General features: G+C 36.7%; 1 protein-coding gene across 3 annotated transcripts in view; it reads left to right on the top strand.

The window, feature by feature from the left end:
• LOC133243097 (uncharacterized) overlaps window positions 1-17,211 on the top strand; it is a 440,860-nt gene that overhangs the window by 203,793 nt on the left and 219,856 nt on the right. For all 3 annotated transcript variants that reach the window (XM_061409570.1, XM_061409569.1, XM_061409568.1), the window contains one exon: window positions 6,865-6,984. In XM_061409570.1, coding sequence (XP_061265554.1) covers window positions 6,865-6,984 — 120 coding nt within the window. The remainder of the gene's footprint in view (window positions 1-6,864; window positions 6,985-17,211) is intronic.

Genomic DNA, 17,211 nt, shown 5'->3' with positions numbered 1-17,211 from the left:
GTTTATCTTTGTGTGTGGTGTTAGGAAGTGTTTTAATTTCATTCTTTTACATGTAGCTATCCATTTTCCCAGCACCATTTACTAAAGAGACTGTATTTGCCCCATTGTATATTCTTGCCTCCTTTGTCAAAAATAAGGTACACATATGTGCATGGATTTACTTCTGGGCTTTCTCTCTTGTTCCATTGGTCTATATTTCTGTTTTTGTGCCAGTACCATGCTATCTTGATGACTGTAGCTTTGTAGTATAATCTGAAGTCAGGAAAATAATAGCAAATGAAGCCACTGTCAAACAATTAATTTCCAAAATATACAAGCAGCTCATACAACTCCATACCAGAAAAATAAACAACCCAATCAAAAAGTGGGAAAAAGACCTAAACAGACATTTCTCCAAAAAAGACATACAGATGGCTAACAAAGACATGAAAAGATGCTCAACATCACTCGTTATTATGCAAATCAAAACTACAATGAGATAAAACCTCACACCAGTCAGGATGGCCATCATCAAAAAGTCCACAAACAATAAGTGCTGGAGAGGGTGTGGAGAAAAGAGCTGTGCAACAGCTCTTGCACTGTTGGTGGGAATGAAAATTGATACAGCTGCTATAGAAGATGGTATGGAGGGAGATTCCTTAGAAAACTAGGAATAAAACTAGCATATGACTCAGCAATCCCACTCCTAGGCATATACCCTGAGCAGACCAAAATAGAAAAAGACACATGTATCCCATTATTCATTACAGCACTATTTACAATACCTAGAACATGGAAGCAACCTAGATGTCCACCAACAGGTGAATGCATAAAGAAGTTGTGGTACATATATGCGATGGAACATTACTCAGCCATACAAAGGAACACATTTGAGTCTGTTCTAAGGAAGTGGATGAACCTAGAACCTATTATACCCAGTGAAGTAAGTCAGAAAGAGAAAGATAAATATCATATTCTAACACATATATACGGGATCTAGAAAAAATGATATTGAATAATTTAATTACAGGGCAGCAGTGGAGAAACAGGCATAGAGAATAGACTTATGGATATGGGGAGAGGGGAGGAGAGGGTGAGATGTATGGAAAGAGTAACGTGGAAACTTACATTACCAAATGTAAAATAGATAGCTAATGGGAATTTGCTCTATGGTTCAGGAAACTCAAACAGGGGCTCTGTATCAACCTGGAGGGATGGGATAGGAAGGGAGATGGGAGGGAGGTTCAAAAGGCAGGGGATATATGTATACCTATGGCTGATTCATGTTGAGGTTTGACAGAAAACAACAAAATTCTGTAAAGCAATTATCCTTCAATTTAAAAATAAATAAATAAAAAGAATGAGCTTGATTCATTGGTATAACAATTAAGACACTGGCTGGCTGAAGGATGAAGTTCTGGTTTGGAGTGAATTTAATTCATTTAGTAAACATTTAATGAACATCTACTATATACCGGTTATAAGATTTAGGTAAAAGAGATACAAAGAGAATAAAGACGTGGTCCTTGCCCCTTTGGACCTCAACTCTTATATGTTGTAACAGCCTCAATTTCCCAATCTCAAAATGAAGAGATTGGAGTAGATGTTGTTTAAGACAATATCCAACTTATATATTATCTGATTCCTCTTTTAAAAAATCAACCTAGGCAAGTATGTATGACTTATGACATATTTATAGCTTTACATTTTAAATATATATATATATATCAAATTGAAGTATTTACTGGGGATAAAATACACATTTGGTACCAGCATGAATATGGATTTTTATCTATAAGTTTTTTCAGGTCATTAAAATTGTAAGAGATTTTGCTCTTTAACCATTTAAATCACTGTGTTTTTCCATGACCCTCTAACCTAAAACCAATGTTATACTTAATTATTTTAAATATTCTTTGGAAAAGTTTGAGAATTGCTTTTATGCCCACGTACTCATCAGTGATAAATATTTATGTAGTTCTACTATATATACTTAGAATTGTGCTAAGTGATGGAGATTCATGTGTGTATGTGTGTATATATATATACACACACACACACACACACATATATGGTGGCTTAGCCACTAAGCCGTGTCTGACACTTGCAACTCTGTGGACTGCAGCCTGCTGGGCTCTTCGGTCCATGGACTTCTCAGGCAAGAATACTGGAGTGGGTTTGCCATTTCCTTCTCCAGGGATTTTCCCGACCCAGGAATTGAACCTGGGTCTCCTGCATTGCAGGCAGATTCTTTACCAACTGAGCTACGAGGGAAGCCCATATAAACTCATGGATGGGAACATATGCTCTTGTAACCATCCATGAATTTTATTAATAGGTAAAAAGGTAGTTTATCAGCTCCTATTTATAATTCTTTTTTTTCTTAACTTAAGGTTTTCATTTCCCTTCTTAACTCTTACTAATATTTTAGAATCAAATTCCATATATTAAATCTGTTAAGATAAAATTCAGCAGAGTAAATTTTAAAGATCTTATTGGCTTTATTCTTTCTAAGACATTAGACAAATTCATCATAAGATTTGTTTATTCATTAGCATTCCATAACAGTAGATAACACGAACTTACCTGACTAATAAACCTCAGAAGAATAAAAGATGTATGTAAAAATTATTTTTCATGTTGACAACTGTAAAGACACATCTATTTTAATTAATAAATCTGGGCTTCCCAGGTGGTGCTAGAGGTATAGAACCTGCCTGCCAATGCAACAGAAATAAGAGACACAGGTCAGTCCCTGAGTGGGGAAGATCCTGTGGAGAAGGGCATGGCCACCCTCTCCAGTATTCTTAGCTGGAGAATCCGATGGAGAGAGGAGCCTTGTTGGCTACACAGTCCATAGTGTCACACAGAGTCGGATATGACTGAAGCCACTTAGCACACACACACACACACAAGCCAGTCTTGATACTAAGTATTTTCCCAGGCCACATGAACTTGAAGCATTTGGGTTTATTTCTAATATATTCCTGAGAATTTTATGACTGCTTAATTTGTATAAGCTCTTACTGTTCTTTGAATTAATTGAACATAGCTCTTTTATAAGTTAATTTGGCAATACCATTACGAGTCAGAAGAATATTTCACATTACAGCATACATATACAGACACACATGGGCTTCCCCAGTGGCTTAGTGGCAAAGAATCTGACTGCAGTGCAGGAGACATGGGTTCAATACCTGGGTCGGGAAGATCCCCTGAAAGTGGGCATAGCAACCCACTCCAGTATTCTTTCTTAGAGAATCCCATAGACAGAAGAGCCTGGAGGGCTATAGTCCATAGGGTCACAAAGAGTCAGATACAACTGGAGGGCTATAGTCCATAGAGTCAAAAAGAGTCAGACACGACTGAAGTGACTTGAGCATACATGCATACAGACACACATAAATAAGCAAGCACAAGCTGAGATCTTATAGCTTTTATTTTAATGTTTTCAGCCGTTATGTCAGTACCTGCTCAAATGGCTAAAGCTTTTTAAAAGCTCTTATTTTGGAGAAGACACTTAAGATTTTTTTGTATCTTGTAAAGTAATCTTATGGAAGTGGTGAACTAGATTTGGGGCAAGGAAACCTCTGTAGCAGTTTATATATATATCAGTTCAGTCAGGCATGTCTGACTATTTGTGACCCCATGGACTTCAGCACACCAGGCTTCCCTGTCAATCACCAACTGCTGGGGCTTGCTCAAACTCATGTGCATTGAGTTGGTGATGCGATCCAACCATCTCATCCTCTGTAGTTCCCTTCTCCTCCTGCCTTCAATCTCTCCGAGCTTCAGGGTCTTTTCCAGGGAGTTAGTTCTTCAGATCAGGTGGCCAAAGTATTGGACTTTCAGCTTCAGCATCAGTCTTCCAATGAATATTCAGTACTGATTTCCTTTAGGATTGACGGGTGTGATCTCCTTGCTGTCCAAGGGACTCAAGAGTCTTCCCAAAAACCACAGTTCAAAAACATCAATTCATTCAGTTCATTTCAGTTCAGTCACTCAGTTGTGTCCACCTTTTTGCGACCCCATGAACCGCAGCACGCCAGGCCGCCCTGTTCACCACCAACTCCCAGAGTTCACCCAAACCCATGTCCATTGAGTCAGTGATGCCATCCAACCACCTCATCCTCTGTCCCCTTCTCCTCCTGCCTTCAATCTTTCACAGCATCAGGGTCTTTTCAAATGAGTCAGCAATGCTCATCAGGTGGCCAAAGTATTGGAGTTTCAGCTTCAGCATCAGTCCCTCCAATGAACACCCAGGACTGATCTTCTTTAGGATGAACTGGATGGATCTCCTTGCAGTCCAAGGGGCTCTCAAGAGTCTTCTCCAACACCACAGTTCAAAAGCATCAATTATTTGGCACTCAGCTTTCTTTATAGTCCAATTCTCACGTCCATACATGACCACTGGAAAAACCATAGCCTTGACTAGACGGACCTTTGTTGGCAAAGTAATGTCTCTGCTTTTTAATATGCTGTCTAGGTTGGTCATAACTTTCCTTCCAAGGAGTAAGCGTCTTTTAATTTCATGGCTGCAATCACCATCTGCAGTGATTTTGAAGCCCAGAAAAATAAAGTCTGACACTATTTCCACTGTTTCCCCATCTATTTGCCATGAAGTGATGGGACCAGTTGCCATGATCTTTGTTTTCTGAATGTTGAGCTTTAAGCCAACTTTTTCACTCTCCTCTTTCACTTTCATCAAGAGGCTCTTTAGTTCTTCTTCACTTTCTGCCATAAGGGTGGTGTCATCTGCATATCTGAGGTTATTGATATTTCTCCTGGCAATCTTGATTCCAGTTTGTGCTTCCTTCAGCCCAGCGTTTTTCATGATGTATTCTGCATATAAGTTAAATAAGCAGGGTGACAATATACAGCCTTGACATACTCCTTTTCCTATTTGGAACCAGTCTGTTGTTCCATGTCCAGTTCTAACTGTTGCTTCCTGACCTGCATATAGGTTTCTCAAGAGGCAGGTCAGGTGGTCTGGTATTCCCATCTCTTTCAGAATTTTCCACATTTTATTGTGATCCACACAGTCAAAGGCTTTGGTATAGTCAATAAAGCAGAAATAGATATTTTTCTGGAACTCTCTTGCTTTTTTGATGATCCAGAAGATGTTGGCAATTTGATCTCTGGTTCCTCTGCCTTTTCTAAATCCAGCTTGAATGTCTGGAAGTTCTCTGTTCATGTACTGTTGAAGCTTAGCTTGGAGAATTTTGAGAATTGAATTGAAAGAAATGAAATGAAGTCACTTAGTTGTGTTTGACTCTGCGTCCCCATGGACTGTAGCCTACCAGGCTCCTCCGTCCATGGGATTTTCCAGGCAAGAGTACTGCAGTGGGTTGCCATTTCCTTCTCCAGGGGATCTTTCTGACCCAGGGATCAAACCCAGGTCTCCTGCATTGTAGGCTGACGCTTTACCATCTGAGCCACCAGAGTAGTCTTTGCTGGTATGTGAGATGAGTGCAATTGTTCAGTAGTTTGAACATTCTTTGACATTGCCTTTCTTTGGGACTGGAATGAAAACTGATCTTTTCCAGTCCTGTGGCCACTGCTGAGTTTTCAAATTTTCTGGCATATTGAGTGTGCCACTTTAACAGCATCATCTTTTAAGGATTTGCAATAGCTTAGCTGGAATTCTATCACATCAAATAGCTTTGTTCATAGTGATGCTTCCTAAGGCCCACTTGACTTCACATTCCCAGATGTCTGACTCTATTTGAGTGATCACGCCACTGTGGTTATCTGGGTCATTAAGATCTTTTTTGTATAGTTCTTCTTTGTATTCTTGCCACCTCTTCTTAATATCTTCTGTTTCTTTAGGTCCATACTATTTCTGTCCTTTATCATGCCCATCTTTGCATGAAATATCCCCTTGGTATCTCTAATTTTCTTGAAAAGATATCTAGTCTTTCCCATTTTATTGTTTTCCTCTATTTCTTTGCATTGATCTAAACATAGGGAGGCTTTCTTGTCTCTTCTTGCTGTTCTTTGGAACTCTGCTTTCAGATGGGTATATTTTTCCTTTCCTCCTTTGCCTTTCACTTTTCTCAGCTATCTGTAAGACTTCCTCAGATAATCATTTTGCCTTTTTTTCATTTCTTTTTTTTTCAGGATGATTTTGATCACCACCGCCTGTACAGTGTTATGAACATCCATCCATAGTTCTTCAGTCACTCTGCCCATGAGATCTAATCCCTTGAATCTATTTGCCACTTCCACTGTATAATTTTAAGGGATTTGATTCAGGTCATACCTGAATGGCCTATAGGTTTTCCCTATGTTCTTCAATTTAAGTCTGAATTTTTGCAATAAGGAGTTCATAATCTGAGCCACAGTCAGCTCCTGGTCTTTTTTTGTGCTGACTGTATAGAGCTTCTCTATCTTCGGCTGAAAATATTATAATCAATCAGATTTCGGTATTGAACATCTGGTGATGCCCATGTGTAGAGTCGTCTCTTGTGCTGTTGGAAGAGGGGGTTTGCTATTCTGGGTGATAGCTAACTTTTTCTTAGGTTTTCTGCCTTTTCCAAAATTTCCATGAATATGTGTACTTTTTCAGGAATAAATTGACCTTTTTTATCTCGTTTTATTTCTCACTCATCTGCACTTTGCCCATACGACAATTGAGAGGACCTAAAAAATTAAGTCCAGTTTTATGCTTTGATAATACACAGTTAACTCACTCTGCAAACATATAAGTATATTTTTCATCTTTTGGTGAGTCATGTTGTATCTCTCTCTGAATACAAATAGGAATATATATGTACATGCATATATATTATATATTCATTTTTTAAACCTGAAAATTATGTCAATTACATGTTAGAACTGAAATAGTGATGCTAATATGATTTTCATGTATTTTTTCTTTTCTAGTGCAAGGGTGTGACTAAAATCTATCATTACATAATTGCTCTGCCACCTGATCTTACAGAACTGGAAACACAAATTGCAGAAGTTATTACCCCTGAAAAGAAGTCATGTAATGTGCAAGTGGTAAGCAATTTTTAAGAAAAGATTTACCATTAAACTAAATTATTTAGTGAAGATTTGTAAATATCAATCAAATTCTCTCTAATTTAACACAGAAGTGGGTATTATGTTTTTTTTTTTTTTTGGTTTCCTTTTAATGTCTCTAAATATATAGTTGATACTTGAACAACACTGGAATTAGGGGTACCAACCCTCCATGCAGTCAAAAACCCACATATAACTTTGCAGTCTGTTCTCTGTATCTACAGTCTCACATTCATCGATTCAAACAACCATGGATAGTGTGGTACTGTAGTGCTTATATACTGAAAAAATGATTGCACATAGGTGAACCTGTGCAGTTCAAACCCATGTTCAAGGGTCAACTGTATACAGTATATAAGATGATGTGATCATGTCTGGCTTTTCAGTATAGTCATTATGCTAATTTTAGGTGACTTTATTATATACCATTGAATTTATATATCATGATTTATTTAATCATTCAATTGTCATTGGATTATTTAGAATGTTGCCATTTTCATGTGTTAAAAGTAAAACTGATATAATGGTCTTTTAAAGTATAATGTATTTTAACCATTCAAATAATATATTTGAATATATTTATATGATTCTGATAATAATAACAGAATATACTGTTGTCTTCCCTGGAAGCTCAGCTTATAGAGAATCTGCCTACAATGCAGAGAGACCCTGCTTTAATTCCTGGGTCAGGAAGATCCACTGGAGAATGGATAGGCTACCCATGCCAATATTCTTGGGTTTCCTTAGTGGCTCAGACAATAAGGAATCCACCTGTAATGCGGGAGACCTGAGTTGGGAAGATAACCTGACAAAGGGAATGGCTACCCACTCCAGCATTCTTGCCTGGAGAGTCCCCGTGGACAGAGGAGCCTGGCAGGCTACAGTCCATGCGATTGCAAAGAGTCAGACACAGCTGAGTAACTTTCAGTTTCACTTTCACAATTGTTTTAGGATTAATTGTATTGTTAAGTTACTTACCAGAAGAATTCTATCAAACTAAACCCTGTATTTTCAGAGTATTGAATTTTATCTCTTTTTCTAATTCTTGCTAGAATTGTAAAATCAAACCTCATTTTTGTTTTAGTGTGGGTTTAATTGTTTGAGCATTTTTATTATATGCTATATTTTCTCCTAATTTCCTTTTCTTTACCTTTATTATTTAATTTTTCTAACTTGAAATTGCCTGTTAATTAATATAAAATATAAGAATGCCAAAGGAAAACATTTATTTGTTTTAGTCATAAACAATACTTGTATATTTTCTTCCAATATTTTTTCTATTCATATTTTATATATTTGTGACATACCACATATATAACTTGATCACATGAACATATCATGATTTACTTGATTTTGTTTTACTTGTTGGCATTCAAATTACTTCAAGCTTTTGTTAGTTTACTGTTATATATACTGTTCTGATACATATAATTGAGCATCTTTGTACCTAAAGCTCTTAATGCTTAGTTGTTGAGACATGCAATTACTGGTCCAAAGGTTATGAACAGTTCCAAGTTTGTAATATATACTGAAAATTTGCTTTCTAAAAGATTGTATCAGTTTGTGCTTTTACTATTTAAACAAATAGAATTATTCAGGTGAAAAACAGTCATAATCATAATCCTAGTCATATCTTGTTTCTTTTACAATTAATGAGGTTTAACATTTTCCATTATATTTATTAGCCATTTTCCCTTCCTTTTTCCTAAATTTCCTGTTCATAGTCCTTGCCCACTTAATTAAGGGGATCTTAGAGGTAACTTATGTGTATTTTATGTTAATTACATGTCCCAAATTTATTGTAAAGATTTGCACAATAAACTGAGATATAGAATCTTTTAAGTTCAGAAATAAGCTCGATAAAGTCAGCTTGCCTATTTTAAGTGCATTATTTTTGCCCACTTACCGTATGATTACATCTGTCATAGTATTTACTGAATTTCCTGTACTTTTAAAAATTGATATAGTAATGACTTAAATCTTAAAGCAAAGGCAAATAACTTCATATTTGCTCCAACAGAAAACATCACTTAACATTAATTTTTAAAGCTATAATTTGAAGTAACCCTTCATATGTCATGCTTCTATTATCAGAATCATTTTCATCTAAGTCTTTATTTTAATCTATGTAAACATAGCAAAATCATTGTTACGGCTGCATGACAACCTTATCTTAGCATAATGACTTAATGAAAAAGAGAGAGTGGAGTTTTTTAGTACAGAATTGTTTGTCTTGAAATAGCTAATTACCTGGAAAAAAAAAAGGATATACCTTTGAAATGGAAATTTTTATTGTTCAATTTGATCAAGGATGTCATTAAACCGTAAGCTGCATGCGAAAAGAATGTGACATTTTATGCCAATGGCGAAGTTCAAAATTAGTGATTTAAAATATCAAATAATAATCTGTCTCTCAGTTGTAGAATTATACAGAATAGAATTTTAACCTTATTATGCAAAATATACAAATCCAAAACACATGAGGGAATAAATTTCATAAACAAAGAAAGCAAGTAAATTGGAACAGCAGTAGAATTTAGTGTTAGGATTAATTAGCTTTTTTGAAATCCCTACTTTACCACAAATTGCCTAGATGTGAACTTGAACAAGTCATATTTCCTCTCTAAAGCTCAGTTTCTACTCTGTAAAATGCAGAGCTTGACTGAATGACAACTGAGGTCACATATAGCTATATAAATCTAATATGGTTTCACAGGTCCAGTTCAGTTCAGTTCAGTTCAGTCGCTCAGTCGTATCTGACTCTTTGCGACCCCATGAATCGCAGCACGCCAGGCCTCCCTGTCCATCACCAACTCCTGAAGTTCACTCAGACTCACGACCATTGAGTCAGTGATGCCATCCAGCCATCTCATCCTCTGTCATCCCCTTCTCCTCCTGCTCCCAATCCCTCACACCATCAGAGTCTTTTCCAGTGAGTCAACTCTTCACATGAGGTGGCCAAAGTACTGGAGTTTCAGCCTTAGCATCATTCCTTCCAAAGAAATCCCAGGGCTGATCTCCTTCAGAATGGACTGGCTGGATCTCCTTGCAGTCCAAGGGACTCTCAAGAGTCTTCTCCAACACCACAGTTCAAAAGCATCAATTCTTCTGCCCTCAGCTTTCTTCACAGTCCAATTCTCACATCCATACATGGCCACAGGAAAAACCATAGCCTTGACTAAACGGACCTTTGTTGGCAAAGTAATGTCTCTGCTTTTCAACATGCTATCTAGGTTGGTCATAACTTTTCTTGCAAGGAGTAAGCGTCTTTTAATTTCATGGCTGCAGTCACCATCTGCAGTGATTTTGGAGCCCAAAAAATAAAGTCTGACACTGTTTCCACTGTTTCACTGTCTATTTCCCATGAAGTGATGGGACCAGATGCCATGATTTTTGTTTTCTGAATGTTGAGCTTTAAGCCAACTTTTTTGACTCTCCTCTTTCTCTTTCATCAGGAGTCTTTTTAGTCCCTCTTCACTTTCTGTCATAAGGGTGGTGTCATCTGCATATCTGAGGTTATGGATATTTCTCCTGGCAATCTTGATTCCAGCTTGTGTTTCTTCCAGCCCAGCATTTCTCATGATGTACTCTGCATAGAAGTTAAATAAGCAGGGTGACAATATACAGCATTGATGTACTCCTTTTCCTATTTGGAACCAGTGTGTTGTTCCATGTCCAGTTCTAACTGTTGCTTCCTGACCTGCATATAGGTTTCTCAAGAGGCAGGTCAGGTGGTCTGGTATTCCCATCTCTTTCAGAATTTTCCACAGTGTATTATGATCCACACAGTCAAAGGCTTTGGCATTGTTAGTAAATGCCAAAGAATGCTCAAACTACTGCACAATTGCACTCATCTCACATGGTAGTAAAGTAATGCTCAAAATTCTCCAAGCCAGGCTTCAGCAATACATGAACTGTGAACTTCCAGATGTTCAAGCTGGTTTTACAAAAGGCAGAGGAACCAGATATCAAATTGCCAACATCCTGTGGATCATCGAAAAAGCAAGAGAGTTCCAGAAAAACATCTATTTTACAGGCCCACAGTTTTATATTTCCCAGAGTGGCCTTGCAAAGAAATCATTAACTAGTACACATATTCTGCTCAGTGGCTAACTGATTCCTAACATAGAAATGGATTGAATATTACCGACTTTTATTAAAATGTTTGCTTGGGGCTATAGATTCTGATATGTTGGGGACAGAGGGAGGGTATTAGGAGTTTGAAGGTTATTCTTCCCACTATTGGTGAAGCACACTTAAAAGGGTAAGTTCAGGTTTTGAAGAGCCTGAATCTTACACAATTTGAGATTGCCTCTGAAAAACACACAAAATGAAATACAAGTTGAAATGTGGAATGAAAAAAATCACAGCAAATTGCAAAAATTAACATCTGATGAATAATACAAACATGAAATACTCTCAGTGCTTTGGAAGGGGACTGTATAAGTAAGGGGTCCTAAAACTTAAGCTTCATTGACTTCATGATAAATCTGTCTCTGGGACTAAGCATGTTTTTCCCTCTGCATACTTCTCTCTGGCTCCACACCTTATTATTATTTAGCTCCTTATCTCCAGGGGATCTTATCTCCAGAAGATCTTCCCCACCCAGGTCTCCTGCATTGCAGGAGGATCTTAACCAGCTGAACTACCAGGGAAGCCCTATTCTTAAGCAGTCTTTCTAAATCAGAGAACACAAATAACATGAAAGAAGAAAATATCAGAAGTCAAACAGTAAATACTATATAGATATGGTTTATGTTTCAGCAAGGAACGTACAAAGCCAGTATGCCTCCATCCATGTCAGCTGCCTGAAATATTTTTGTCATACTGCTTTCATTTAGATGGCGAAAAAAATTGACCCATAAATTAACCAATGTTTCCTATCTAGGACCATTATTTCATGTCCAAGGAAGTGTACTGGCACACTGACATCATCTCTACCAACATCTCATCACATTCATTTTCCATATAAGATGCCTGGTTCCATGTGCTTTTTGTGCACTTGGTGTGTAGATAATTATGATAATTTATTTATTCAAGGATTATGATGACCCAGATGTTTTCATTGTCATAGCCCATAAATTCTTGTCTAATCTGAGATTTGTATTATATGCTATTTTTTAAATCACATTTTCCTCTGTTTTTGGCAACCATTTAAAATAGTCTTTGAAATACTGTAATGGTGTGCATATTCAATGTTATCATAATTGCTTTTAAGATTTAATATATTTCAGGAAACTATGGCATCTATGCCAACTCTTGGTTACCAGTTAGGCAATCTATAACAAAAATTAAAAATGTAAAATTAAGTTTTACCTTTATAATATAATATACAGCATTCTAATTAATAGGTGTGAATATTAAATAATATGCTTTATTGAGGAAACTAACAGTAAAAGAAAGCTACCCAGAATGATTAAATGACAGGAAAAATAAGCCTTAATGCTCTGCAAAGGGAGAAAACCAAGAAGTAACTGAATTTTTCTGTCCATGGAAAATTTATCAAAAATTTTTTTTTAACATTTAAAAATCCAATAGACTATAGGCTTCTGTTTTAAAGTAAATCTGTAGTGGGATCATTTCCAAGTGTAAAAAAGTTAGAATAGAATCACAAAATATGTTTGTATGTTGAAATATTACATGAACACAGGGTTTTTTTGTTTTTGTTTTTTCATTTTATTTTATTTTTTCATTTTAAAAATACATCATCTAAGAGGAGTGTTTTTGAGTTCCCAAAATGTATCACTGCAGTGTATTCTGAAAATCCATCATTTAGCTCAAAAAAGTGGCCATACCCTCTACTTTCAGAAAGAAAGTTTCAGGTTCTATCCATTCAAAGAACTGTGTTACAAAATTGTCTATCTTAAATGGTTCATAAGTGATCAATGCAAAGAAATAGAGGAAAACAATAGAATGGGAAAGACTAGAGGTCTCTTCTAGAAAATTAGAGATACCAAGGGAATATTTCATGCAAAGATGGGCAGAATAAAGGACAGGAATGGGATGGACCTAACAGAAGCAGAAGACATTAAGAAGAGGTGGCAAGAATGCACAGAAGAACTATATAAAAAGGATCTTAATGGCCCAGATAACCACAATGGTGTGATCACTCATCTAGAGCCAGACATCCTGGAATGTGAAGTCAAGTGGGCCTTAGGAAGCATCACAATGAACAAAGCTAGTGGAAGTGATCAAATTCCAGCTGAGCTATTGCAAATCCTTAAAAGATGTTGCTGTGAATGTGCTGCACTCAATATGTAAACAAATTGGGAAAACTCAGCATTGGTGACAGAACAGGAAAAGGTCAGTTTTCATTCCAGTCCCAAAGAAAGGCAATGCCAAAGAATGTTCAATCTATCGCTCTCATCTCATGTGGTAGCAAAGTAATGCTGAAAATTCTCCAGGTGAGGCTTCAATGGTACCTGAACTGGGAACTTTCAGATGTTCAAGCTGTATTTAGAAAAAGCAGAGGAACCAGAGATCAAATTGCTAACATCCTTAGGAACAACACATGGGAAAAATAGACTGGTTCCAAATTGGGAAAGGAGTACGCCAAGGCTGTAGATTGTCACCTGTTTATTTAAATTATATGCAGAGTACATCATGTGAAATGTCAACCTGGATGAATCACAAGTTGGAATCAAGATTTCCAGGAGAAATATTTACAAACTCAGATATGCAGATGATACTACTCTAAGGGCAGAAAGCAAAGAAGAACTAAAGAGCCTCTAGATGAGGGTAAAAGAGGAGAGTGAAAAAGCTCGCTTAAAACCGAACATTCAAAAAATGAAGAACATGGCATCCAGCCCCATCACTTCATGGCAAATAGATGGGAAAACAATAGAAATGATGACAGACTTTATTTTCTTGGGCTCCAAAATCATTGCAGATGGTGACTGTAGCCATGAAATTAAAAGACACTTGCTGCTTAGAAGAAAAGCTATGGCAAACTGAGACAGTATATTAAAAACCAGAGACATTGCCAACAAAGGTCCATATAGTCAAGCCTATGGTTTTTTCCAGTAGTAATGTATGGATATGAGAGTTGTATAAAGAAAGCTGAGCATTGAAGAATTGATACTTTTGAACTGGTTTTGGAGAAGACTCTTGAGAGTCCCTTGAACTGCAAGGAGATCAAACCAGTGAATTCTAAAGGAAATCAATCCTAAATATTCATTGGAAGGACTGATGCTGAAGCTAATACTTTTGCCACTTGGTGTGAAGAACTGACTCATTGGAAAAGACCCTGATGCTGGGAAAGGTTGAAGGCAGAAGGAGGAGATGACAGAGGATGAGATTGTTGGATAACATCACCAACTTGATGGACATGAGTTTCAGGAAGCTCCAGGAGATAGTGGTGGACAGGGAAGCCTGGTGTGCTGCAGTCCATGGGGTCGCAAAGAGTCAGACACGAATGATCGACTGCCCTGAAATGGTTCATCTCTGCTTAGGAACCTTGAACTACTTGGCTGACATCTTGTTCCATTAAAGTGGCAAATCTCAGGAGATAAAACCAAGAGCTTGTAATCAGACATTAGTCTGGCTGTATGTCCTTGATGGACATTTCTGCAATAACTCTTTGACTAATGACCCAATAGGCTTCTAGTAGTAGCTAGTCTGTGTGAGAAAGATATACTAAATTAGAGTCATTAGGGAGATGCCTTACAATATCTCACATTTTAAGAAGGAAGTATATATTTGGAACTCACAAAGTACCTGCCTGTCTTCTTGTTCCCCTTCTTTGTTCCATTCCATTTCACTTTACCTCTACCCTCTTTTTCATTTGCTTCAAGTGTGATATGATCAGTACTTATCTACTCAAAGTGTTCCTTCATGAATATTTCCCCTGGTGCTATGGGAATGTGGAAGTAAATGCCAGTGTTATGAATGAAAATGTAAATGTTTTCCATGATCCTAAAAATAAACCCTGGGATATACAGTATCATACATTTTGTTCTTTTAGGTAAAGATTTTTTTCAAGTTTACTGTGTTTTATTCAATTTTTAAAATTCTACCTGTGTATAAATAGCCATTATTTATATAACCTCTTAGTTTGCTTTCATATCTATAATTTCTTTTGAAATGCATACTGTCATCTCATTTAGTGCTCAAAATGACTGTGTGATAGACAGGGCAGAAACTATTTTCATGTTCATTTTTTAAATTAAGAAGTTGAGGCCTAGATACAGTATACCTATACATTATACCTCTATCCCTGCTTGTCACTGCTATCTGTCAAATTCAGTTGGATTTATTCAATCATGTGGTCAGCTGTTTTTTCCTCAAAAACTAATCCAAAATTTCAACACTTCCAGAAATGTTTGCCTATCCAACTCCAGCCTTCTTTTATCTCAGCTTATGGCCTCACCACCCCCTTCAGCAAAAATATGGGCCAGTCACTTAGGAATTCCCTGGGAATATCTACAGTAATGATGGATTTTGTGATTTGTGTCAACCTTTCAGCTGAAAACAGGAAAGCTTGATAAATTTTTAAAATTTGTTAGTCATTAGAGAACTAACAATCAGTAAAAAAAAAAAAAATGAGACTAACATCTGGAAGAAGAAAACCTAGACTGTAAAGCAATGAAAGCCAGAAGAAAATGGATTTCTATTTGAAAAAACTGAGCTGAAAATGCTGAAATTGCCAACTTAGAATTCAGTTTTCCATAAAACTATTCTTCAAAGATGATAGTAAAATTAAGACTTTTTGGAATCTGAGAATGGAACAAACATAACTGATATTTTGTTACTATCAGTTCAGTTCAGTCTCTCAGTCGTGTCCATCTCTTTGTGAATGCATGAACTGCAACACACTAGGCTTCCCTGTCCATCACTCACTCCTAGACCTTGCTCAAACTCATGTCCATTGACTCAGTGATGCCATCCAACCATCTCATCCTCTGTCCTCCCCTTCTCCTCCTGCTTTCGATCTTTCCCAGCTTCAGGATCTTTTCCAGTGAATCAGTTCTTCATATCAGATGGCCAAAGTATTGTAGTTTCAGCTTCAGCATCAGTCCTTCCAGTGAATATTGGACTGATTTCCTTTAGGATTGACTGGCTCAATCCCCTTGAAGTCTATGGGACTCTCAAAGTCTTCTCTTATTACTATCACTCCCAAATAAATACTGTTCTTTGGTGGAATAAAAACAATCTGAGATGCAAGCTAAAGAATGTGGGAAAGAATGAAGAGCAACAAAATGGTAAATATGTATGCAAATATAGATTATTATTGGCTGAGTAAAATGATAACAGTTGCAATAATAAAAATATGGAGTTTTAAATAGGTAGAGTTTAACCTTGTTAAAGTAGTGGCAAATAAGGATGGACGGGGTAAATAAAGTATTCTAAGGGCAATACATTATCTAAGAAGTAAAACTGTAACTTGGTAAGCCATGGATGCCTGTGGTACCACTAAAAGAATAATAAAATAATGTATGAATATCAACATTAGAGGAGACAACTGGAAGTAATAATCCGAAAGAAATCAAGAAAAGAGAATCAAAGGAACAAAATACAGGCATGAAAAATGGAAGTCAACAAGTACAATAACACTGTAGATTTAAACCCAAATATATCAGTGATAATATGAAATGTAAAAAAATCTAAATGCTCCAGTTGAAAGAAAAAGAACATCACACCAGCTTAAGAAAAAAGTATAGGCTACTTACAAAGCCATGCCTAAAATATAAAAGCATGCATTATTTTAAATTAAAATGATAGAAAAAATATATACAACAGGCAGTTACCAAAATAAATTTGGAATATTTGTCTAAATAGGTTTTTTTTAAATTTATTTATTTTAGTTGGAGGCTCAATACTTTATAATATTGTACTGGTTTCTGCCATACATTGATATGAATCAGCCATGGTTTTACATGTGTTTCCCAACCTGAACCCCCCTCCTACCTCCCTCCCCATCCCATCCCTCTGGGTCATCCCAGTGCACCAGCCCTGAGCACACTATCTCATGCATCGAACCTGGATTGGTGATCTCTTCCATATATGATAATATATATGTTTCAATGCTATTCTCTCAGATCTTTCCACCCTTGCCTTCTCCCACACAGTCCAAAAGACTGTTTGATACATCTTTGTCTGTTTTGCTGTTTCACATATATGGTTATCATTACCATCTTTCTAAATTCCATACACATGTGTTAGTATACTGTATTGGTGTTTTCTTTCTGGCTTACTTCACTGTATAAT

This window comes from Bos javanicus, chromosome X (genome assembly GCF_032452875.1).
Source record: "Bos javanicus breed banteng chromosome X, ARS-OSU_banteng_1.0, whole genome shotgun sequence".
NCBI classification, from domain to species: Eukaryota; Metazoa; Chordata; class Mammalia; order Artiodactyla; family Bovidae; genus Bos; species Bos javanicus.
This window is presented reverse-complemented; position numbering and strand designations above follow the sequence as displayed.